We start from the raw sequence: 26763 nt of genomic DNA on the forward strand, positions 1-26763 counted from the left end.
GCCAAACCCAAGTATGACATTAAACTGTGTGGACCTTGAACTAATGACTGGAGAAATCTGGACTCTGTGGCTGAACCAGTTGGGAACCACTGTTGGGTAGTGCGCTGGGATCTGTACTGAACAACGTTAAACGATGTGGCAATCTAGGATTCCATACTTTTACACAACTCTATAACTCGTGTGTGTCCTGTGTCTAACTACGCCTCTGGTGTTTGGGGTTTGCAGGAACATACAAGTTGTAACACAGTGCATTATGGAGTGATTTGATCCTTGAGTATCCATAAATTTACTTAAGTTCTGGCCATTAGTGGAGATATGGGATGGGAAACTCCAAACATCAGACATAAATGTCAAATGCTTCAGCTTTGGAATAGACTTGTGAAGACGTCGGGTCAGAGACTCACTAAAAATATATTTAATTGTAGCTTCATGAAGCTCTCCAGCAAATCTGTGATAAACTGTATTTTGCACCAGTGGAGGCTTGGGAATAATGACTGTCAACAATGAAAAATACTAATGCATCAAATTTCTGTCAATCAATCCTTTAGTCAATAATTGTATCATAATAAAGCCTAGCAGTGGCAGGAAGGAAAATATATGTTCTGAAACTGGAAGTGGCAACAGTTAAATAGGCAGATGACAGTGAAGTGCTCCTGTAACTATAGGGAAATTACATAGAGGTGAGTCTTCATTAGTTCATGCAGTAACAATAATTTCTTAACTGCTCAGTGGCTTGGGGCGTCATCAGTGACATCATGATACAGGCCTCAACACCCGCTTCACAAAAAAAAATTCCTGGATTTCTCAACACACGCTCCGAACCCTCAGGTCAGCACGTAGCATCACTAGATATATGTCCTGACAGCAGGCGAGCACCTCACTATTGCGTCGCATCTGATGCTCTCTGAACACACTGAATCCCTTTGATATGCACTTCATGTAAACAAACCATGCACCTATCAGCTGTGCACTTGAAATCAGACTGCAGATTTAACCAGCTGCCACCTTATTTAGGTTTTTGTAGTGAAATGAGGCGGTATCATAACTATGTTAACCCGATAATTGTGCAGAAACCCCTGCATGGCCATACAAAAAAAATGTAGAAAAAAAGTTTTAAATGCCCAAAGATAACAACAAATATCCACTCATTAGGAAATCAATTATTTGGGTTAGTGGGGGAGGTTTTACTGTGTTTTGCTGTCATTAACAATGGCACTGGTTTCTCTCCTCTTTTGTGGGTGGTGGAGCTTCGCCCCTCCACATGTATGCAGCCACGTTGCAGCCGCGTACAGGAGTGGAGAGACAAATGGAATTTAGGTTACCTGAGTTGACGACGACCCTTTACATTACATGCCATAAAAACAAGTGCCATAGGCTTGAGCTAAAAATGGTGACTAGCAGAAAACAACTGTTATGTCTATAAATTTTGACTATTTTTATTGAGTCATGTTAATGCCAAATCACCAAGAAAACAACTTTAACTGGAAAAGTAGGAAACAAATCAACACCTCACAACAGTTGGATTTGCTCACACAACAGATAACGATGGAACAACAATCAGCTTGCAAAAAAAACAACTTGAACATTCATTTATTTTCTGTAACCGCTCATCCTGTTGGGGGTCACGGGGGGCTAGAGCCTATCCCAGCTGACATTGGGCGAGAGTTAGGGTACACCCTGGACAGGTTGCCAGACTATCACAGGGCTGACACATAGAGACAGACAACCATTCACACTCACAATCACACCTACGGACCATTTAGAGTCCCAGTTAGCCTGACCTGTGGGAGTACCCAGAGAAAACCCACGCTGACACAGGGAGAACATGCAAACTCCGCACAGAAGGGCTCCCCCACCCTGAGTTCAAATCAGGAGCCCTCTGTAAAATATATTCACCAGTTCTCAAATCTATCCTGCTGCCGGTGAGCTAATGCAGCAACCCAATATATTCAAACCCCAGTAGACCATGCTCTACAGTTATTTACTATACTGTATGAGGGAGAAAATTTGAATGGGATAATAGAGGAAGATTGGCAGCTCTTATTCAAAATAATTGGAGAGATATGATGGAAAATGATATGTAATATGATACGCATAATTGTTTGCACACCTTTAACCACACACTCGTACCTCACTGGGACTTACAATATCAAAGTTTACACAGCGTTCAGTTCATTTTGTTCTTTGCCGTATCCAACTCTTGTCTGTACAGGTGGTGGTACAAGTTCTGCTCCTTGTATGAATCCAGGCAGCATGCCAAACACTCAGTGGCGTGCACAGCTCTGTCTCTATACCCACAAAGGCCTTGTGGGTTTGGCATGCTGCTCTGTGCCCACGGGGACTTTGTGGGTAAGGAGGCAGATCCCAGCATCAGTGAGGTATAGGATATACACACAGCACGAACACGAGAAGCAATTATGATGAATAATAAACTGAAGCGGGAGGAGGCAGGAGTGGTGAAGCGCGAGCTGAGCCATGTTAAGTTATTTATCAACAATGTGCGACTGACATTGTTGATTTGTGGGACATTCCTGTGAGAAGATTTATTTTTTAACCAATTTAATTATGAGTGATGCTCACAGAGAGAAGCCCACTGTCATGAAACATTTAGACTGCAAATGCATCATCGAGGGGTCAAAGCTCCACTATGATTTGATAAACAGTATGTTGAATAATAAACTAGAGGAGGAGGAAACAACGGTGATGAAGAAAGAAATCAACAAAATGAGTGACAGATGCATGTAGTTGCATGTGATACCAAGGTAAAACAGACAGCCTTGTTCAGAGGTCAAAGGTTTAAGATTGGTATATTGACAAAGTTACAAAATCTATCTTGGAGTAATTTTCAGTACACTCATCCATTTTATACTGTCAGTGTAGCTCACAATTTAAAGAATGACCAGAAGGGATTGGGTTTCTGTTTTCCCCGGGTTTGTCCTTCAGACACCACTTCTCTACAGGCTTGGTGCCATTTTACAGAGGTGTGTTGCGGGAGTATTTTAAGGAGGCCCTGCCTTAAAGGCTAAAGTCAGGGAACAAATGTCTGTGGAGCACAGTAAACAACAATTATGAAATATTGTAACACAGCTACTCTGCAGGATGTGCACTGATATGCATCTGTGGATATTTTTAGTTAAGTGTGCAATGTATCCCCCTTCCACGAGGTGGGTATACGCCATATGCCTGCGTATATGTACCACTACAGATCTGTGTGGGCGACACGGTGGTGCAGTGGTTAGCATTGCCTCACAGCAAGAGGGTTCTTGGTTTGAACCTGGGGCTTGAATTTAGGGGTGGAGTTTGCATGTTCTCCCCGTGTCAGCGTGGGTTTTCTCCGGGTACTCCGGCTTCCTCCCACACAAAGACATGCACATCAGGTTAATTGGTGACTCTTAATTGTCCGTAGGTGTGAATGTGAGTGTGAATGACTGCGTGTTTCAATGTGTCAGCCCTGCAATAGTCTGGAGACCTGTCCAGGGTGTACCCCACCTCCCACCAAAGCTCCAGCCCCCCTTGACCCCCAACAGGATGAAAAAATGTAGCAGCTATGTGATGTTACAGAAAGAATACAAATGAGAAAATAGTTCCTTGCATTTAAACTGTAGCAGATAGGTGGTTTAGTTAAGGTCAAATGTTGGGGTTGGTCATTTAGTTATGATGTAAGGGGATAGAAAATGCATTATGTCAACAACATGTATACAACTACACACATCTGTGTGTATTTGTGTGTTTTAGTGCACTTACAGCTCTCCAGCTGCATGATACAGGTCTGAACATCCATGGGGAAGTTCTTTAGATCCATGGGGCATGACAGAGTTAATGTTAGTCTGGAAGCAAAGAGAGAGAATGAGGAAAAAGTGAGTCAGAGACAGTGACAGGGTTTGAAGTCATCCATGAATGTTGTACACATGTACAGTATCAAAATGCTTTTATCTCTGCTTATTTTATATTAATGCAGCACTAATACCACTTGTCCACCATCGTGGAAGCAGTTCAAGCTCCCGCTCCTAAGTTTGAATCATTCAGAGCATTTCAGTCAAAAATAAAGTGGGTGTGTCATATTCTACAGGTTGGAAAGAGAGGACAGAGAAGTAGGAAATCATCAGAAAAAATAGAGCGTGCAGTGATGTCATTAGTTGTTGGTCCATATTGGTTTTTGGGTTTGTTTGAGTTTGCAGGTTATCAATGCAATCCACCATCTTACTGTTCTATCCCTGGACTGTTTAGTTCTGCTGTGCATTGTGTAACACCCTCTGTTGATGACAAAGTCTTGATTACAGTGGTAACATGCAAAACTGGTAGAAAGGCATGCTGGTTCTTTAGATAGCACCAAGGTTCAAGAATCCTGAACTGAACTGGGCCTCAGTGGTGAACGGAGAATCCAAAAACGGTGAACATTCTTCATGAATTGAAGTAATAAGAGTCGACATTTAACAACAGCAAAAGCTATATAAAATGACTAAAACATTTCAATATGAAACACTCCCACCCACAAGTAGCATGCCCTGAGTATGAGACTGTTTGCACCGCTGCTTTTTAAATAGTAATGTTTTAGTGGAAATTCCTGTGTTTAGCAAGTAGTGAGCATACAACTGCATATTGAGACTTGGATTGTACTGTATGAAAGTTTGTAAACAGATGGATTGATATAGTTTTGCTGTTGTTAAATGTGGACCCCGTGGGGCGCCCACTACCTCATCTGGTATAGCAGGTGCTCTCTTGTTTACGTCAATTCATGAAGAATGTTTTTCTTTTTTGGATTCTCCGTTCACCGTGGAGGCATGCAACAAAGTTTTCCTTACAAAGCAGAGGTAACACTTGGGTAGTCTTTGATATAACAATGGTCATTTTGCGGGTTAAGTTTTCTTTTAACAGTGAATGTAGTGGGAAAACAGACACATGTAGACATTCTTGGAGATTTTCAGAATTTTTTTGTTAGAGCTTAGAAATAAAAAAATCTTATTTGGATCTGATCAGAACCAGTTATTTTTACATGTAGGAGACAAACAAAATATTATTTATGAATTTAATATATATAAAAATACGTATATTAAAATTCAGTTCTTTCTATATTACAAATAAATCTTGTCTTGGATGAGTAACATACCCCACATTATTTTGGGTTGTATTGTTCAGAGTGCATTATGTTGGGAGTAAGAATGCTGTTGGTTTCTGCACTGTGAATCAAAGACTAATAACATTAAAAGATTTAGTAAAACTACAAATCAATGTTGTGTTTAAACAAACTACAGATGCATTCTCCATAAAAGACAAATCCTTATGGTGCACGTTTATACAGAACTACAGTGCTTATGATGTATTCCCACCACAGATAATGTATTCCTCCAAATCCCAGCTGTATTGTACGGGTGCACTGTGTGCCTCCAGCCAGTTTGGTCAAAGTCAAGAGAATAAAAGTGTTCAAAAAGGAACCTATTGTCACTTCTGAAATAAATTTAGTTGTGTATTCATTTCGCTCAGATATGACTGACCCCTACCTCCACCAGTTAAACAGGGCCTGTGCCATAATTACCTTATAGAGTACAAAACATTCCCGTTCTTAAATATCCTGAGCAGCTTGTTATCTGTAGTGACTTCATGAAAGTGGGCCCCCTTCTCATTGGCAAAGAACAGGTCAGGTTTCCATATGGAGTCCAACATAGAGGGGTCCAAGTCCAGAGAGTCATCTGGGTATTCAGCGTAGGCGAGCCTGGGGTCATTCCACTGCTGACGGAGGAAGATATTCACACGGTAGTCCTACAGACACAGAGAACGACACGAATACATCACTCACAGAGACATTAAGACACTTTTATGGAAGCTAAGGTAACTAGTTGTTTCCCCACAACATCATTTGCATGATGAGTGAAGTTTGAGCTCAGTCCAAGCGTTATGGATGAAAAAAACGATGATGATGTGCAGTTCTTTACATGAGAACAAGAGCTGGAAATTGCATTGTTGCTCTTAACAAAACTACATTAAAAAAGTAAAAGATAATTGTGTATGTATATCTCCTACGCAGGAGATAAACTTGTTGTTTTTGTCCAACAGTTCCCCCACAAAAAAAGAGAACAATGCTCTCTTCTCTATTTTAAAATTGCACTACTGTGTTAGATGAATGTTGAAATATCTATCCAAGATACTGTACATGGATGAATTTGAGAAATGTTGCTTTGCATATTTCCACTGTGAAGCAGACATCTTTGCTCATGTTATCTCTTTGCAGGAAAAACAATTTCCAGAAGCAGGTTACCACAGGTGAATATAAATGAAGCTACAATCTTCACCTCGTGTGGTTTCTGTAACCACACTGCCCATAATCAATCAGCCAAGCTTCTCAGTATATCATATTTTCATCCTGGTTGCAATCTGCTCAAGGCCTGCACTGATGAGGCAGAGGTGTGCAAATCATTTCGAATCCCTGTTACGCCAGCTGTTGAGTTGAATACGGCGCTGATGGTCTGCAAACATGTCAGCAGTGGTGGAGCCATATTGTTCATGAATACATATGTTCCAACTGGGTTCTTGATTTCTGCTTGCACAGGCAGATCTTCCACCACATCTGGAGGCAGCTGTGTCCTCATTGTTACCATCAGCATACAGAGGCACACTAAGGGGGTGGGGTGGGGGGGATTAAGTGGGGGTTTTAAGCGCTAACAAGCGACTGGAGTGTTGCAGCAGTTTGTCACAGGGTCATGCTCCCAAGCCTTCGCTTATGAGCCGCAGGTGAGCAAATGAGTCTTGTCCCTGAGGTTTCAAATGGTTCCTACTCCATGGGTGAACACATTATTAATGTATTTGTTTATCATGAGGGAACATGAACACTAATCATCATCACAGTAAATGTGCCATTGTTAGCCATAAGGCTCATTTTCAACTGTCATTAAAACAACAATAAAAGACACAGTATATGCAGTTACAAATGGACAGGAGTAAAGCAGCATCATGCAAATTAGGACATGTAAAATGCAGGCAATAATTACAAAACAATGTTAAGTAGACAATCAGCAAAAGCAGTTTAGACATAAAAACATAAAACCATATAACATTACAGAAGACAGGTGAAATCAGAAGGGAAACAATCTGACAAACACAAGCAGAAAGCAGATGAGAGCAGACGGGGTAGGCACAGGTAAGATGGCAGGTCTGACTGTTTTATACTGTAGCCATGTCTCACTCCAACCTTGTCACATATGGATGTTTGGTCATGGACCTTTCACGTCCAGACACTATGTGCAAGGTACCCTGGGTGTGTTGGATGTTTACGTTCTGGGACGCTGTGTCAATTTATGCCTGTTACATGTACTGTATTATCTTCTTTCAAAATATACTTCTGCTTTCACAGGAAATTTACCGTTTACGCACAGTCTCTTTCAAAATACGTCGGTAAAACACAGAACGTTTTGTGCCTTCAACAACGCACCTGGTTGGGTTTAGGAAAAAAGAGGAGGGTTTGGCTTTATAATCTTAGGGGGCGAACAGCGCTCTCCTGGGTGAAGGCTGGTGTTTGTTGGAACCAGCCACCACCTGTCTCGGGACTTTCGTCACCTTAACTTGAGTTCATGTCCTGCTGCGTTTCCCCCTGATGCCGCAGAGAGCCATTACACAATAACGGCGATCTGCCACCTATCATGCCGTCGCTAAAGGACGACTTTTTGTGAGACCAGGATGAACGGTAGGAGTCGCTATGTCATATACTTAGCAGGATGTTCCAAAACTGAAAGCTCTTGCTGTGAAGGCCTTGTAGTGGAAATAAGAATTCCTCCTTGGGACAAAATTTTCTGGGAGATTAATTAACTTAATGAGGGAGGCGGTAGTTCATTGAGAACTTTGAACATTAAAAAAAAACATTGTGAAATTTATTAGTTAATTTTTTTGGCATTTTGCTTTTATTGATAGGGCAGCTGTAGTTTGAGAGGAGAGGTGGGAGAGAGAGTGGGGATGACACACAGCAAAGGGCCGCAGCCTCTGTGTGGTGCACACTCTACCAGGTTAGCTAGAGGTTACCCAAAGCACTGTGAAATTTAATAAGATTTTCACAGCTAAGGACACCCTATCTGGGAAATATTACAGCAATAGTAGCTTTCAGGTTCATTATCCAGGACCTTAAGAGCTTGATTATATAGACATTAAACAGGCTTTAATATTGTATCAGTGCTAAGAGTCCAAGTGTTTATACATCATATGTAAGAAATCATAGTATGGAAATAAATCTTAGCATAAATAATGTATGCCAAATGCCAAAAATGGCTTCTTTTTGCACCAACATATTCGAAAACAACCTGAAAAAACCCTGATCCTGTGTTCAAACCTATTAAACCCATTACATCATGTCTCTTCTATCTGACAAGCAGACGAGTTTCAGCCTCTACCTTTTGGCTGCAGATACAAAAAACAAAAACAAAATAAGAACCAGCCAGACAAAAAATGATTTTTTTTTCCCATGGCAATCTCAGAACCAATCAGTTATTGTCTGATGATGATAAGCCTCTGGGGGCAACGGCCAATATTTCAGGAGATCCAGTGTAGCCAGAGGATATCCAGGCCAAGACTTCCTCTGCTGTGTGCCACTCATTGTTTATAGTTTCATTAGCAAGTTGAGACAAGACAGACATCTGCATATGAATGTACGAAAAATGAATGAATGGGAAAAAAAGTTAATAAAAAGCAAAATCATCATCAGATGACAGCTGATGGGTTCTGAGATTGTATTTCAGCAAATGGGCTCTGCCTCCTGTGCTCCCACTCCGACTGTTAACCTGCAGGCAGAGCCCACTCCAACATGACTGGTCAGTACTACTGGGACTACAATCAGACACCAGAACACTACCAACATCAAAATCTTGTCCTATGGATTCTGCATACAGATGCAGATATCTGTTCATAGAGATTATTCTCATGGTAATAAGACAATTAAATAGGATAAGATAAGATGTGGTTGCTTTATTTAACAGGTGCAATGACTTCAAAAGGTAAATTAAGGTCTGTATATAAGGTTAAAACTACTTCTCCTTTTCCTTTTGATCTTACAGGACTTTTATCTTTAGCTGAGACACGATATGGAAGCAGAAAAGTTTGAGAACAAAGGAGGGGAGAGATACAACTTTTGCTCTGCATTATCAAGCTCTTCTTTCTTGTAAAGAACAAGCTCTTGTGTGGTGTTTCAGAAGGAAAGGCTAACAATGGCGTTCAAATAATGTGACTGCATAGTAAAGACTTTTAATAACATCAATACGCTTCACCATTGTCCTGTCTGGGGGTCGCTACAATTTGTACTGACGATTTTGGCATATGGTTGGGCTGCTTAGACTACGGGTGCTGGGACAGCTGTGTTGCTGTTTGTTCTATGTAGTGTTTTTGTGATGTGTATGTGCTGTACTACACATTGCCTCTTTGAGGACAATTAAGTTTTCTAAACTAAACTAAAGTGAATTAAACTTAAATGCTATTAAAGAAACCATCTGGAGTTATATTTGATCACAGTACATTGAACAGCAGTTCAGTCTGGTGGTCTGTCTGTCCTCCAGCTGCTTTAACCTGTTAAATGAGGGTTATGTACGTGGGAATTATAAACAATAAGAGGAGATAAGCCTAGCTTAGGTGGGGGAGGGGGGTGGCCATGCATAAATCAGGAGTGATATCATATGGTCCGAGGTTACTTCTGTGGAGCGGGAGACGCTTGGATGAAAATGTAGGCCATTTATTTATTTCTCTAATGATTTAAATGGTCCGTGAGAATAAAAGCAGCATAAGCATCGGGGGGGAACACGGAGCGTCTCAAACTGGTACCTCGATAGTGAACTGAGTGTCCTGATGCCAGTATCACTCCATTGCACTGCAAGTTCAGCTCCCTAGAAAATTCCCAGAATGCACTGTAAAAGGCAGTGAGCATATCTGCTCACTATGCTCACTGACTGGAAGTGACATCACTACTCTTCCACTTGACTACACTTCCAACAGAGCCACAGCCATCGCACGGTGAACACAGATGCGGCTAATGAAATTAAAAAGGGGTATGTCTGATTTAGGTGTGACAGTAATACTAACTTTTGTCGATGCTTTTGGCCTATTTGAGTCAAACGTGCAATTTTTATTTCATGAGCTGCTTCTCTGCACTTATCAAAACTCCCCCTGAGAATCAGTGTAACAACTAACATTTACACATGTACTATTACAGCTACCTGTTTATACTCTTTATGCTTTATTTTTAATTAGCTTTTACACGCCATATTTGTCAAACTGAAGAGAACAAACATGTCATTATAATCACTGCCTAGGAATCATGTAGCAGATTCATTAGCCTCTTAGTGTTCACTGATGCAGAAACCTAATCAGAGCTGGAAATACAATTCACTGTACAGTGATTCACTGCCTGCCTGAGGTTATCCTGGACGTCTCTACCTACAGATGAGATCTCTGCTGGCAGGTTGAGAGGCCTTCATTTCAGCTATTCAGTCACAGTTTTTCTCTGGTGGTTGCTTGATTACCACAGCGTCTGGGCACCAAATGTTAAAGACCCAATCCGTTGTCTATCTGGTGTCTTCAACTAGTCTGCCAGCAAAGCACTATCCTGATGCACCAACTGCAAACTATGCACTGGTTTCAACTGTTTTAAAACATGTATTGTAGTCAGGGTTGGATATTAATTTTGCTTTTTGGCTGGTGACTGAAGCAAATCCAGCAGCCACTTGCATATTTTATCAGCATTTGGCTGGTGAGTGGTGCTAATTTCCAACCCTGATTGTACTACATAACCATCTGGATAATTAGAAAACAGTGTATTAAATGAAAGTCAAAAGCAGCTGGATTTAGAAGGCATTCAATCAGTCATTCAAGTCAAAGGAGAGTATACAAAACAACAGCATGAACGGCATGTACAGACTAGAATGACCAAAACCATCCCACGCCATTGGTGGCCATTACTCATAATTACACTTATAAACAATAACATGTTTAAATACATTTTCCACCTTGAAACTGAGCTTTGACTGTGTCTTTGTCCATATCTGATTATGAAACTTAACGTTCACCCAGAAATCAAAAATACACATTTTTCCTCTTAGCTATATAGTTGCAGAATGTTGGAGGTATTCACCGAAGAGATGTCTGCTCTCTCTTGAATAGATTTTTCCAGAAATCATGACCCGGTTACCCAATATAATCCAAAGACCCCGGTGGTAACAGTTTCAGGTTTGTTAGCTCCTCCAAGTGGTTGCTTTTTAAAGTACCCCAGGCTTTAACAGATCTGGGGAAAACTGTATTTTCCTACTCTGCACCTTGGACATGGAACAATCTTCAAAAAGATCTAAAGTTAGAAACACTTATATTCATCCATGGCATCATTTGAATGTGGTGATGTGCTTGTTTTTCTTGAGAGGCCACTGTGTTTGAATAGTTGTTGTTTTATTGTGGAGTTTTTTTTTTGTTTGTTTTTTTTTTGTACTGCATTTTAAATGTGTTTTGATTGGCTGCTACCTTGGTCAGGTTTCTCTTATAACAGAGATTTTCAATCTCAATGTGACTTCCTGGTTAAATAAATAAAAATAAGATACTATTTTCTGTCTGCTAAAATACACCTGCAACCATATCAGCACAGAAGGAAGCGTGCAGTATCACTGAGCTAGCTAATGAACTTTGAACTTGATTTATGCTTCCTTATGTGCAGTGATAAGGTTTGCAGATGTAGTTTGGTAGAAAAAATATTGTTTTTGACATGAAACTGCCCACAACAAGGTCTGTGGATTATCGTAAGTAACCTGGTCATGATTTCTGGAAAGAGACATTGCTGTTGATTTTTTTAAATGTATTTTTTGGCACTCTGAGCACCACAAGCTGAGTGCCATCTAGTTCCATTATATTAGAGAGAAGTCAGACATCTCTAAGGCTGATATCTCCAACACTCTGCAACTCACATCAAAACTATCTACACAGACTGATAAGAAGCACTGCAGGGAGGAGGAAAAATAATGTATTTTTAAATTTTGGGGTGAACTGTCCACTCTAAAGCTGCACTAATTAATGTTTTTATATCAACAATGGATTAAATGATTGTCTGACTGAACGTGTTAGGTGAGAGGTGCTGCTTATGGCGACGAGCCTACAGAGAATTCTTATCTGACGCTGGAGTTTCTCTCAACTCTACAGACTTTTTTAGTTTCCTGTAACTCTTTGTCTTGGTTTCACAACTCAGAAACTCTCGTTAACTCAAATGTTCAGCTGCAGCAGCTGCTTTCAGAGAAAAAACATGGAAAAATCCATTGTACGCTATACCTGCCAAACACCAAACAGTAAACAGAAAATGTAAGTGCATAGCTGTTACAGCAGCAGGGCATCAAAGAGCTAAAGAAACATATCTTTCTCTGAGGAGTTAGGTGAGACTGAAGCAGAAGTAAAATTAATGTGGACTTGGCCAGAAATGCAAATGCATAATGAATATCTGTTTTGCTCTGAAACTGTAAAAGTTTGCCAAATAAACTTTGTAAGATGCTAATATGTCAGTGCTGTATTTGTTCCACTGCCCAGAGGTGGCCACATAAATAAATAAATAAATAAATAAATATTGCAACTTTATAAAGACAAACACAAGCATTCAGGATACAGGTGCACTGCTAACAACAAAACAGCCAAATTGTTGTACCACAGGTTTGGACTTGAAATGGTTTTTATGAGGACAAACCTGTGGTATTATCATGTTTCCCTGTACTCAGATCAACTAAACACTGCTCGCACACAGAGAGAGAGTGGATTAAGAGGGATGGAGAGATTGAGTGAACAAATGAAAAAAAAAAGAGTCTAACAGTAGTAAATCTGTTTAACATAGATAGCGTGTACAGACCAGAGTGAACCAACCTGGCTCTAAGCCCTTTGTGTGTGTGTGTGTGTGTGTGTGTGTGTGTGTGTGTACTGTGTGTGTGACATTAGGGCATTCAAAAATAAACTCTGAATCTCTCCTCCTGTTTATTTTTCTCCTCTCTTTTGGTGATGTAATGGTAAAACAAAGGAGGTGAAACAGTGTCACAAAACAACAGCATTATAAATGGTCGCATTACCATCATAACTGTTCTCTGAAAAAAAAATCTTTTTAAAAAGGGCATATTGTGTTTAAGACCACTGCAAGGCACGCTCCATATATGTTCCTTCTGATAGGTGTTAGAGCTAACTTCTGAAAAACAAGAGGGATTAAAGGAGCTCTATGCAACATTCAGAGCATTAATATAGCAGCAGACCACTATTGGCTTTGTAAAGATATAGCGGAGTAATGGCATACTAAGCAGAGAGTGAAGTCACGCTCTCTCTGTGAATGCTGTAAAAGCTTCTCTGATAATTGTTGTGGTAGATGGTCCGGCTGCACATGCTTGTTAGTGCATGATGGTGTGACAATGCAACAGCATGACCAGCTACATTATCGCTGAGGCGCCATAAAAGTGTTGCTCAAGCACTCGGTAATGTGCTGAGGGCTTGTGTGCCTCTGCTACTTGCCACAATGCACCTAACTGAATGTCATCTTAAGTTTGTATTAGTTAAAAAAAAAATCTCTGCTTTTGATCAGTGTTTGAGCCCCATTTTAAATCACATTACACCACCCCATTGCATCCCTGTGTGCACCGCTATGCACATAAAGCTAGCCTAGTGTGCGCTAACTAAGCTAAAAAACAAACAAAGGCAAAGCAAGACAGCGTTTCTTGCACATTTCATACATCAACGCAATTCGAAGTGCTTTACAGAGCAATAAAATATAAAACATAACGAAGGATATTAATTACTAAATGATTTACAATTTTAAAAAATCATTAAAGATAGCCAAAGTGTAGACAAGAGGTGCAAAGATAAAAAGACTGGATTATTAAAGATTATTAGAAACGAAAACAAAAGAATGGCTGACACTTAATCGCCTCATTGAAACGCTCTGAAAAATTTAGGCCGGCTCAACTTTGATGTGTAGCGCCTCATGCCTGTCAGGTGCAACAAGCGACGGGTATCAGTTTGTAGCCTAAACTACTTGTAGCCTGTTGCTGTGCCGTTGGTAGCATGAACACAGCGTGAGTCCTGCTGAGTGTATCCCACTGGTTAGCTCACTGATGCCACTCCGTACTGTGCTCATACGGCAATTACCGCTGATATTGGGACGGCATCGTTGCAGAAGTGCAGCTCCCACCCTCCAGTTCCCCCCTGGTTAGCTCCATTATCTCTGTTCGTACTGTTGCCATTGTTGGCGCTCTTTATTGAGTTAGCACCGTTAGCTGCTAGTTGCCAGCTTAGCCACCCCAATTCTAAATGGTCTGCAAGTGACTCACAAACATGTCAAGTTTGTAAAAAACACACTTTATTTTGAAGGAAAGCGACATCCCGGCACAGAGCTCTTATTTTGAAGTGCTATTTCCTGCTGTAGAGCAAGTGACTAATGGATAGCTACTTGACAGAGACAGCTACTTACTCGACAACATGGCCAAAAGCAAGTATGATGCTGAATATATTAACTGACCTTGAACTAATGTGTAGGGAGTAATCTGGACCCCATGGCAAGACCAGTTGGGAACCACTGCTCCTTTAATATGAATTTAAGTGATTTAACTTTACTATACCACAAGATCCATTCACATAATGTTTTAATTTCTCCAAAATAAATCTTCAGAGAGCTTCATCGCTCCCATTATAACATGCTCTGGTGGAACACCTCAGTGAGAACTGGGCTCTGTGTGTTCAGCGGATATAGTTTTGGCAGCATGGCAGACCTCAGGGACGTTACACTTTTCATTTTTTAAAAGGGTAAAGAGGGGGTCATGTAAAGTGCCACGCAGCGGGATGGAAGTCAAACAAGTATCAGCCACCTGAGGGCAAGTAGGCATTACATCACATCCTTGAATGACCTCAATAGTTTTCAGAGGCAGTCAAGTCAACAAATAAACAGACACAAGAAACAAAAATCCTCCATGTTGTAGCAGGTAGTTTGTTACAGCCACAAAATCATGACAGAAACCAAGATTACTACTTATAGCAAATCTTCTTCCTCTAATTAGTATCATTAACAGTAATATTTCATGCTGACAGCAACAGTTCAAGCTGTTCATGACATAAAAAGCTGTATAAGACAGCATTTATCAGTCTATCCATGCATCCATTATCTACATCCAAGCCGTTAATAACACGTGTGTTGGCTTAAATCATATTCAGCTACAGTTATACTTCCTGTCATGCCAGTGAAACATATTTGAAGTCTGTTTTTCATGTGTTGAGGTTATTTCACTGCACTCTCTTGTTTGTAAGGAAAAGAGGAGTGGGGAGATGAAAAGACAGATGGTGAGAAGAGAGAAAGGTCTTAATCCTAATGTGACATATGGCCCATGTATATATGCATCTCTCAGTGCCCCTCTCTCCACAGCTCTCGGTATGAACTGTGTCTCACAACCTCTGCATTTGCTCTGACCCCTCACTCTGCACAGTCCCCAAACTCACTGCTTTTAGTCCCTTCATTGGCTGTCTGACTTTTAGATCCCGCTCTCACTTTCCAAATCACTCAGCGGGATCGGACCTTTGACACATGCCTAATGTGTTTGTAAGGTATGACACAGGCTTCCCTTCCTCCGACACTAGCCTGTTAGCTGTTCCCTGGACGGTGGGCAGGATCTGTGCACAGGCAGCTTTACATGTCTGTGGTGTTCACATCTGGAACAGCCTGTCACAAGAGTTTAAATCTAAGTTAAAAAATGAACAAATAAAAAGGGTAATAAACATAATTTCCTGTATGTACTACGGATGGACTCAAAAATAAATCACACAAAGCCGGCTCATTGTTGTGTGAACAAGCACACATAGGCCGACTGTCATGAAAAATTTATTTGAGTCCGATAAATAATAAGTCAAACGAAAGCAATATTGTAAATTTTGAAATGACTCATGACAGTTCTTGCTTGGCAGGCAAACACACCAACACGCACACACACACAGTTACAAATGGCATATCCGACAGAACAACTCCCAGTGGTGCAGGAAGCACTTAGACCTTGTCGCTTCAATCATCCATCCACTCGTCCATCCATCCATCTTTAGAGGAGGCTTCACTGATCACAACCAGTTCTGCTCTGTTAGCTAATTATACAGGACGTGCAGAAAGTGAAGTGGTGTCACGGTGTAGCCAAGCATCACAAATGTGTTCAATCATTACTGACTTACAGATACACAGAAATACATACTTCAATTTGATCAATCAATGGTGTCAAACAGTTTTGGAGCTGATAGCACCCATTTTGGGATTAGCTGCCAGTATCAACTATTTCTGGCTTTGGGCCAACAAGACAAACAACATGTTTTCACATGAGGCATGAGCGGCACATTAGCAGCTCCGTCTGTGTCCACACAGGATGCAATCAGGCGCAGTATTGAGTGTAGGTCACATGTGTTTTTACAGGACTCAGAGCCTAACACACAATCACTGTAATCATGAGTGTAAAACAGATGAAAATAGACTTAAAGCACAACAATACCCTCAGGGTTGTCTTTACAGGTATTCACCTTATTCTAAGCCTGAACCAGGGCGCTTCTGCTCTGCATGATTTTGTGCGCTTACCTCTGTTTTAGACAGGAAATACATTAACTTTGCTAAGCGTTGCCAACTTTATTATGTTTTACCTGCCAAACAGCTGCTCTGAAACTAAAAAGAAAAGCTGTTATTAAGTTTTAATAGTTTTTCAGACTAGAAAATAAACATTTAAATTTCCAATATGTGATCAGTTTATCCAAATAACGACTATTTGGAAATTTGCGCCACAATGTGTGAAACAGTAGCTATGTGTGAGACCAGCCAGTCGGTATGATATTACACAAGCACTTGATGTGTTTTTGTAATGACTCTCACTCTTGGCAAATTTTTTTAATGTTGACCGTTAAAGACATGATGATGATGATGATGATGATGATGATGATGATGATGATGAAAGCAGGCTTAGCTAATGCTAGTGAGGTGGCTCTAGCTGGGCTACTGCAGGCTGCCAGGAAGTGTGCCAGGCTTTGAAGCCAATTTTCATAGTGGCCAAACAGTGGAATTACAACTTCTGTGTCCGTCACGTGATGCCATCAAGCCCAAAAAGACTTTGCTGATTAGGATCATCTGGGTAATTTTATGTGTGGCAGTTGAACATTTTTTGCTTCTTGCGTCACTGAGCAATTTTCATAGGAATAAATGGGGCTCTGCCTCCAACACTGGGCTAAGGTGCTTCATGTTACTCTTTGGCAACGGGCTAACGTGAGCCACAGTTAGCTGTATGGGAGCAGTAACAGGGGCATAAAACACTTTTCCTTGAAATCCTGGATTTCTATGGCAAAGAAATTGGCATTTCCTACATGACATGGAAAAATCAGCGTCCCATGATTGGGTGGTTCACTCAGTTTGTGGACAGTTAAACTGGTTAAGTGTCGTTAGCAGTCATGTCGAGAGATTTTGCTTATTTCGTTCCTTATGACATAGCCATCTACATGAAGAGACACTAGAAAGTAATTTTACAAGTCCTTACATGTGATTTTAGTTGGGCTGGGTATGGAACTCCATACTTTCAAGGGCACTGACCCAAGTACATTGGTACTACCAAGTACCAGCTCACGTTTAATCAATTAGTGCCAAATTTCAGTACTGAAGAGCACATGTGGGTGAGAACGCTGGGCAATGTAATCTTATAAATAGCCTAGTATCACTGCTACTTGTGATTGTGTTCTTTAATTATGCACTTATTCCACATATTTGTCAGTTGTGTAAAAACAGGGATAGATAGAGATGAGCAGACATATACACACACACAAGTTAACAGCCAGAGAGAAAGACACACTAAGCTCTTCTTGTGATTAGAATAGAAAAGAGGAGCAGAATCACTTGTTGACAGCAGCGTCTTTAAAATGTACTTTTTTGTCATTACAGAAAGAGTAAAGTACCACAAAAAAAAAGTACCATAGGTTACCAGTACCAAAGTCCGGGAACCAGCATAGGTACTGGCATCTGTTCAAATGTGAATGGTACCCAACCCTAGATCCAGCTTGGTATACCGTCCTTCCAGTCACTGATGGTGGTTTATGGAAAACCATCTGATATCTGCAGTCTAGTTGCTGAATGTTCCCAAATTAAGTCACTGTTTACAACGGCAACTAGTCCAGCTAGCACTAAACTGGACCAAGCAAAAGATTAAAAAAATAGGTGCCATTACTCAGCCTGTGTGTACAGCTGGAATGGCAGAAATAAGAGTGTATCTAAACTAAATATGTATAATAATACACAAAATTTCAAAGCCTGCTTCCCCTGGAAATAATATGTTTAGGCAGTCTGTTTTTTATTCTGCAATTTATTTAGAAAAGCATCTTTATCTTTGCACTGAGCTGTGATATTAATGGCTGCATGTTTTTTACAACACTGACAAATCCAACGTATCTTAATTATGTTTGGTGGTGGGGAAATTATTGATATGCAATATAATGGTGTTTCAAGAGGAAATAAACAGAGCTTCAATAAAGGGACCCAGATCTTGGCTAGCTTTCTGTCCTTGTTGACAGTCAGTATGGATGGGTTACATCCTGGAAGGGCTCTCAGCTCCCTTTAAGCCACCAGTATCTTTGAAGTGCATTCTGCAGGATTTCCACACATACTGAAATTTCTACGCTTGTGTCTGTTATCGTTTGCCCCCGGTCAAGGGACTCCTAACAGGTCGGGACAGCTCTGCAGCTCTCTGAAATCCTAAAGGAGATAGAGTGACTTTCACAGGTCAAGAAAACTGATAAAATGCTTTTTCTCCTGCTCCTGAAAGCTTTTTTACTAATCGAACTGCAACATTACACAAAGCCCTTAAAAATCTTCATTCTGGTCTGTTTACGTGTGTGTGTGTGTGTGTGTGTGTGTGTGTGTGTGTGTGTGTGTGTGTGTGTGTGTGCGCGCGCATAATATGGATGCACAAAGCAGCTCGTGTGGGGCCTGGACTGACTTCACGCCACTTTAGAGTATTTGCTGTCAAAGTCACTAAATGTCTCCACTGCGCTGCTATTCATGTCTGCTTGTCTGTCTCCTCTGATTTCTATCTCTGTCTGCCTCCCTCTGTCATTATCTCTACTTGTCAGTGTGTCATCATGTCTGGCCACAGTTTGGAGCTTTACTCTCTTCCTCTTGCCCCTCTGCTAGGTGCTAATAAGACCTGACCATATCCTAAATTAAAAAATGAACAAATAAAAACTGTTAATTGGTCAATAATAATACTAATCATTCCAATGCTGCCTCAGAACCACTACCTCTAATGCAGTTATTAATTAATAGCAAAGAATCAGTGATTCTGAGAGTCAGTGTAAGTAAGGGTGAATATTCTCAATCCAGAATAATTTTAATCTAAAAAACATGGAGTGGCAGTCCACAGGGACCTGGGTTGGGAACCGGTGGGTCACTGGTACAAGCCCCCGTCCAGACCAAATATGGAGTGTGAACTGGTAGCTTTACAGATGCCAGTTTGCCCCCTGGGCACAGCCAAGTTGCCCTTGAGCAAGGCTCCACACCCCAATTGCATGGGGTGCCTGTCCATGGGCAGACCCCTCACTATGACCTCTCTCCATTTAATGCATGTACAGGTCCTGTTTGTGCATGTGTGTGTATTTCAGGTCTGTGTGTATATGACAACAGAGTTAAAAAATAAATTTCATAATGTATATCTTCTTCTTCTTTCCTTTAATCCTGGTCATATTCTCAATGGTCTAAAGGGTATAACTGGACTTGGACTGACATGATAGCACAGACCTGCCATGGGAATTTCAAAATTAAGGCACATACTAAAGATGACAATACATATCAATGTTTTTGCTTTGCATTAATGAGATTGGATCATTGCTCACTGAATCGATATACTGATCCAGATCTATGTACCGTTAAACCCCTGGTAAAATAAAGTTCTCTGGGAATTAGTGCTGTAGTCACCACCATGTTGGCTCTACTTTTGATGAAACAAGGTTTATGTAAAAAAAACTTTGTCTGTGCCTCCATGCTAATTTAACCTTTATGCAAATTTAATGCAGCTTCATGCGGCACCTTTGTTACTCACCATGGTGGTTTCAGCAATGGAGCCGAAGCTGTTGATGAAAATGTTACAGGAGACGTTGACTGGAGGACCTGCAGAGAGAGAGGTAGAATGATTACAGCACACAAATATGATATAAATATAAATGTAGTGTGATTGTCTTAAAGGGAAATAACACATGCAGCCATATTATTAAGCTTCACACAAAAATATGCATCGTAAACATATTAATTGGTACAAAAGGTGAAACAGAATGACTGCACTCAACTTTGGGCGTTGCAGTGAATAACAGGGATGGATTTTGCATGAGGGGCAAAACCCTTTGAAAAAGGTAGATGATTAATTCAGTCTCAGTTCTGGAAGATGCCACTGAGGTCTTGACTTGTAAACAATGACTGAATGACTGACATAAATTGGCCAGTTGTCACTAAACATTCCTTTGATGTCCTCTCTGAGTCCCACTGGCCTTTTTCCCAATCTAGGGTCATGTCAACAGAAAGGTTAAGGAGATGTTTTCAACTTTCTGCGGAAGGAAATTAAGTTCTGATCATGCTACACAATAAATATTTAAAAAAGGAACATTAAATATTTAAAAGAGGGACTAACAAGTTGCTTCAATATGTCAAGGCTGTTTTCTGCCTGTACGTCTGGCCTTTAGCAATATAAAACGATGTAGCACAGCCTTTGGGGATGCACAACACATTTACACACAAGTGCTGAGTATTTACACATGCATCATCGGGTGTCGATGCCTTCAATCTTCAATTGCACCACTGGGCTCAGGCAAAGTAAATAGATAAACCTCTGCTGGCAGCAAGACATTCTGCACAGACTAATTACACAAGAAACTCAGGTGTCCTGAAGGTGTCATGTTTGAGGCCACAGTTATTGGTGCAGGTGTATTGGAGGCATTATATGGAATCATTTGTATTTAGAGGAGGAAAATATTAGCAACACCTTTCGGTATAACGTAAGAGACGACCTGGACTGCTGCTGACCCGTAAGGAAACCGCTGCTTTTAAAGGAGTGAAAGGAGCTTGTGTTATTGGCATTATTGATCCCACCCTAACTCCACCTAACAACAAATTAATCCTGCTCCATACTCCACTGGACTGTTTCAGGGTTTTACATTTCAAATTGCCAAATTTGCAAAAAGACACCAAAATGAGCTTGTAACTCAAGCCTGCATTTGCTAAATCAAGGCCTAAAGATAGAACAACAAATTCAGCTAAGAGCTTTCAGTTAATCTAACCTACATATTCAGACTATGTGAGGACTGGTTGCACTGGTGCACCAACTTTTTCATTTAGGTGCAGCAGCACATAATTTAGTGTACCCAAAACGTTTCTTCACGGATTTCTGTGCCACAATTATACACATTGTTAACTTCTTAACACATGTAAATGATTGTACAGTGCTGTATATTCACTTTTGTTGCTACCGAAAAACAGGCTTGAAGGAATTTATCGATTTCTTAGAGGGTCTCTCTGTACAACTAAACACTTAACAAGACTTTTTTTAGGTGACCAAGACGTTACAATTAACTTTCATAAACTAAAAACACACTGAAAAAGTGTTAATTATGGCTACTACGCCTATACTCTGGGGTTCATCTGGGGCATACGCCATGCTTACATGACCTAACCAATGTTCTAGCCATGGTAGTAACTTGTCAACAGATGGCATCCACCTGTCAGTCAAAGACGTCATGCCCTCAGTTATACAGAAATTTAAGTCTTCATAACATTTTAATGGGTGAGTTATATAAAAATTCACCCCACGTACAGTTGTCAGAAACATGGAAATAAGCTATGGAGACCAAGGCTGTTTTGTGTACTAGTACTACTGCTTTAAAGTTTCGCATTTTAACACAGGGGTCTATGGGGACTGACTCACTCTTGAAGCCAACCTCAAGTGGCCATTCGAGGAATTGCTGTTTTTGACATTTCCATGTTGGTTTCATTTTTAGCCTCAGTGGTTGCCACTTGATGGTGTCCCCACAATACGCTATTATATCTATTCAGGAAGGATAAAGTAGTTATTTGGTTGATGTGCTTTACAATGTATTGTAATATAAAGGCTCTTTACATTCACTTTAATATGAAGCCACCTAAGAAATATTGACAATGCCAGCAAGGATTGCTACCATAACCAAAAGATTATCTAAAACCTGTCAATGCACAATAAAGGAGTTCTTACTTATCTTACTGATCTTACTTACTTAGAACTGTTACATTTGAGCAACTGGACTGGACAAAATTTCCAGTTTGTAAGGTACCTGATTCTGTGCACAGTACCAGTCATGGTATGAGGAGCTGTGCCTGACAAATCTAACATGTTACCATGTCTGTTCTCAGTTAGGGATATTGTGAAAGACAAAGAAAAGTTTTACCCCCAAAAATCATGAATACAATTAGCTAGCTCAGTAGCACTAGGTAATCTAGCAGTAGATGCACACTTTGTCCTGCGTGGTAATGCAGTTTGCAGGTGTACTTGGGTTGACAGAAAATAGATCCTCCATGAAACTGCTCACAACAAAGTCTGTGGATTATCTTGAGTAACTGGATCATGATTTCTGGAAACAGACATTGCTGATCATTTTTCAAATGTATTTTTTGGCACTTTGAGCATCACAAGCTGAGTGCCATCTAGCTCCATTATACTGGACGGACTTTCCCCGTTAAAGGGTTTTTTTGGGGAGTTTTTCCTTATCTGCTGTGAGGGTCCTAAGGACAGAGGGATGTCGTATGCTGTAAAGCCCTCTGAGGCAAATTGTGATTTGTGATATTGGGCTTTATAAATAAAATTGATTGATTGATTGAAGGCAAACATCTCTACAGGTGATGTCTCCAACACTCTGCAACTCACAACAAAAAAATCCAGATTGATAAATAGCACTACAGGAAAGTGGAAAAATACTTTTTTTTTTATTCTGGAGTTCATTGTTCCTTTTAAACTAAATTTTGCTGTTGCACAATTTATCCATGTTATTGTGAACAGTGCCTCACAGGGGAAGTCCACTTTTCCCTGTTTGTTCCTGTGGAAAAACACAAACAGACACATAGATAGTTTTGTTGATACCTTTAAAGTTTGGTCTTATCCTGGCATCGTACCCAGATGTCCTGCCCATCAGTTTGTCGAGAAAATCAGAGGGAGACATTGGGACCTGCCGTGCCCTCGCAGCATTGTCCACCTCCTTACACTGACCCACGCTGTCACAGAAACAAAACACAGATAATACAAGTCAACATCTGTGAGGCTTTCACAGCAGGATGTGTATTTTGCTACTCTCCTTGTCACTTGATGTAAAGCGCCATAGTGAGTCGAGTTATTGACTGTTTATGACAGCTTTGATGTTTGTTATTCAAAACGTCAGATTCATAAACACCCTGTGGATTAAATTTACACAAGACAACTTTTAAATCCAGAATTTCCGACCAAGGAGTCCAATGATTTTGGAAAGTAAGAACTCTGAATTTGAAATGGTCCAGACAGTCACTCTTTGCTCAGTCACACTTAATTTGCAATGACAGTATTTTAATTAAATCAATACAGTTGGAGCAATCAGTGGATTGACTTGAGTAGCAAAGTCAATTTGCATGTTGCTTTCACATTAAGTCCAAATTTTTATAGTTCTGACCTCTAAGGGATTGGGGAAAAATCTAAAATGAAGGAAGCTATCAGTTGTGGAGCAATGTCCAATTTTATATAACCCTGCTCTACCGTAGCATAAACTCCTCCACAAAATGTTGGAAAATTCTTTGCTCTACCGTAGCANACAAGAGGGAACATTTCCCAAAATAGCTCTGCTCACTGCATGGGTCATACTGCATGTGAGCGCACACACAACACACACACACACACACACACACACACACACACACACACAAACACACACACACCCTATTCAGCAGCACATCCAAGTGTAGTTACAGGACCTTTAATTTGGGATTTGGAAGCAGTGACCATTTACCCCAGCAGGGAGTAACCTTACACAATCCTGAGCACAGAATAACAGCGTTTACCATGAGTTTGATTTCATTTAAAGAGGACATATTATGCAAAATGCAGCTTTTCTTGGCTTTTCGACAATAAAGCGTCCCCGGTGTGTCTAGAGCCCCCAGTGTGTGAGCAAAAACAATCTTTTCTCTTTTTCTCTTGCTCCATCTATCAGAAAATGTATGCAGCAATGAGCTAGTCAGATCTGATGCCTGATATGACGTCCTGTGGAGCTGCTGTACCTTCCACCTCCAGCTAAATGACCATCTGCCATTGTGGGTCGCTCGATATCACAGACCTGGTAACGGTACGAGCAAAACATGCTACTTGATCTTTTGTTGGCTGCAAGAACCAGAAGTCTTCATGTGCTCCCATCATCCAAAAATATGAAGATGCAGTGTCAAAAAAAGTGTGCTGCAGTACCGGCTCACAGGTCTAAGAATTGACAGACCTTGTCACCCAGTAAGACAAGTATTTCCATATATCTTCCTGGTCCTGTCTTGCCTCCATTGCACTGAAGAAACATGATTACAACACTGCCGTCTTCTTCAGTGGCAATTAACCATACACAGTGGAGAATTATTTGGGGCTAAAAAAAAAAATTCAGAGGGCTACAGCCCTGAATGCCCAGGTCAGGTAACATCTATTTTGGTGTGAGACTTATTTGGGCAGCGTGAGACTGAAGGTGAAAGTTTGTGTTGCACAACACAGGCACGAGAGCTGGCAATCCTATTTTACTGTTTATTTTGCAGGTTAGCCTGATGAAGTTGACATTAGCATGTTTTGTGGCTAATGCAGCTAGCTTCAATTATAGGCCCACATGCTGGAAGAATGTTGGAGTAAGTTATGTAACACTGAAAAAGACTGTGAACACAACTGGCCACCATTAGACATTGATAGTTGTTTGAATTTAGGTTGTGATGTCAGATGACCAAAATTCAGTGTCAGCACAAACTCTAATGCCAATGTCAATTTGAAACACAATACTGACAACTGATGACCTTGATATTTTGTAGGTTTTAAGTTGTGTGTTCAATAACTGCAATCGAAACGTCTGCCAAACATCTCATGCAAATGTAATCTTGAAGTAGAATTAGTCATAAGGTATGGAGAACAAAACCTCAGTGTTTGCAAAGCGTCATAATGTTAACGTCCACACAAGTAAAACGTTGATAGACATTTAAATTATCATCAAATTAATTTTCATTCCAACCAAAATTTAACATCTGTCCGACAAAAGAGTCTACCATCTCTCTGATGTCACAGTAGCCCTTTTTAAATAGGAATGGTGCAAATTTGCAGGAAAGCCCAATCAGTCTTCTTTCAGCATTGGCAGTATATAAACAAAATCGGGGAGTGCAGCAAAATGCCACCTGCCTACTTTTGTTCATACAGAATGCGCCTTTTTTCGGGGCAATGGGGGGAGTGAGCAAGTAACAAAATGTCTAACTCAGTGTGTGACGTAAACAGTGACGTTGGAGGGAAGCTGCGGCTGGTCAGTCCTTCTGCGATTCTCTCATAAATTGGCCCGTCCTTCACCGTCCCCGTTATCTGACGGTTAATGGCCTCTTCGTTTGCGAGGGCAAGGAGGGCGCGCAATTCCTTGTCTCCCCAGTTGCTCATCTTTACAGTGTCTGCCAGGTTTGTGTTTCCCTCTTGCTACTAATTCCTGCTATCAGCTGTTTCCTGTTAGTCCACCGCCAGTGGCTCGCACGTGCGGCGTCATCAACAGCTGCTCCCACAAGTTATCAACAGCCCCTCTTGTTGCGGAAGGCCGCCTCCTTTTTAAACCAAAAAGGTTCCGCCAATATGTTTGCCCCTCTGAGGTGGAAAATTGGGCACCTCGGATCAACTCGCCAATCCGGCTCTGTGTGTCTAAACGCTCGCAGCTTGCCAGCAAAACAGCCCAACATTTGTGGAAAATCTGGCAGTGTAAAAGGGGCTATTGACATGCGCTGCCAACTGGGAATGTTTAGTCTCTGAAGCCTCATTTGAACCCAGTTAAATCATGACAGTAGGTTGGATGTGGGTAACTTTATTTGCAACAAGCTCAGCTGGCTTCAATGTGCCTCCATTAGCACACAATCGCTACTGGAGAGCTGGCAGTGTGTTTAAAGTTACACTGTTGTCAACAAACCGGGTCTATGAACATGTAATCCTTCACCACCAGTAGTAAAGTAAGTGGGAGTGTTGGGAGTAAAGTGCAGCTTAAACGTGGTTCCCAGGCTGCAATGACGGCAATAGCATAGATGTGGAAGACTGGAAACACCGACCAATCAGAGCAAACTGGGCTTTCTCAGCAAGTGGTGCTTAAAGAGGCAGGCGCCTAAATGTTAACGTTTCAATGTATATAGGGACAATATAGCTACATTCAGGCACACAGAATGATAAAATATATGTTTGACATTAAAATATGTTAACATATTAAAATATGTAAACATATTTTAATACAAATATGAACCTGAAAATTAGCATAATATATTTATCCTGTAACCTTTTCTAAACATGCACTCACTCTGGCGGTGACAGCAAGAGACAAAGGGACCAGATCTCATTCATTTCCAATGAGCTTTGGGAGGCGAGGAGGGACAGAGAGCAGAGAGACAGCTGGAGGAGGGATACAGTGACTTGGAAACAGGAGAAAGTCGAGCAGAGTTCAGCTACAAGCAAAGGAGTGGAGGTGGGCGGTAGATCCAAATAAGTCAAGCTTGATATCTCATATATGCCCTCAGAG

General features: G+C 40.8%; 1 protein-coding gene across 2 annotated transcripts in view; it reads right to left on the minus strand.

Annotated features, from left to right (window-relative positions):
- glra3 (glycine receptor, alpha 3) overlaps positions 1-26763 on the minus strand; it is a 59335-nt gene that overhangs the window by 14309 nt on the left and 18263 nt on the right. For both annotated transcript variants that reach the window (XM_050045589.1, XM_050045587.1), the window contains exons 2-5: positions 23112-23242; positions 20055-20122; positions 5534-5757; positions 3745-3827 (exon numbers count right to left, since the gene is read on the minus strand). In XM_050045589.1, coding sequence (XP_049901546.1) covers positions 3745-3827; positions 5534-5757; positions 20055-20122; positions 23112-23242 — 506 coding nt within the window. The remainder of the gene's footprint in view (positions 1-3744; positions 3828-5533; positions 5758-20054; positions 20123-23111; positions 23243-26763) is intronic.

The sequence above is a fragment of the Epinephelus moara genome, chromosome 5 (genome assembly GCF_006386435.1).
Source record: "Epinephelus moara isolate mb chromosome 5, YSFRI_EMoa_1.0, whole genome shotgun sequence".
NCBI classification, from domain to species: Eukaryota; Metazoa; Chordata; class Actinopteri; order Perciformes; family Serranidae; genus Epinephelus; species Epinephelus moara.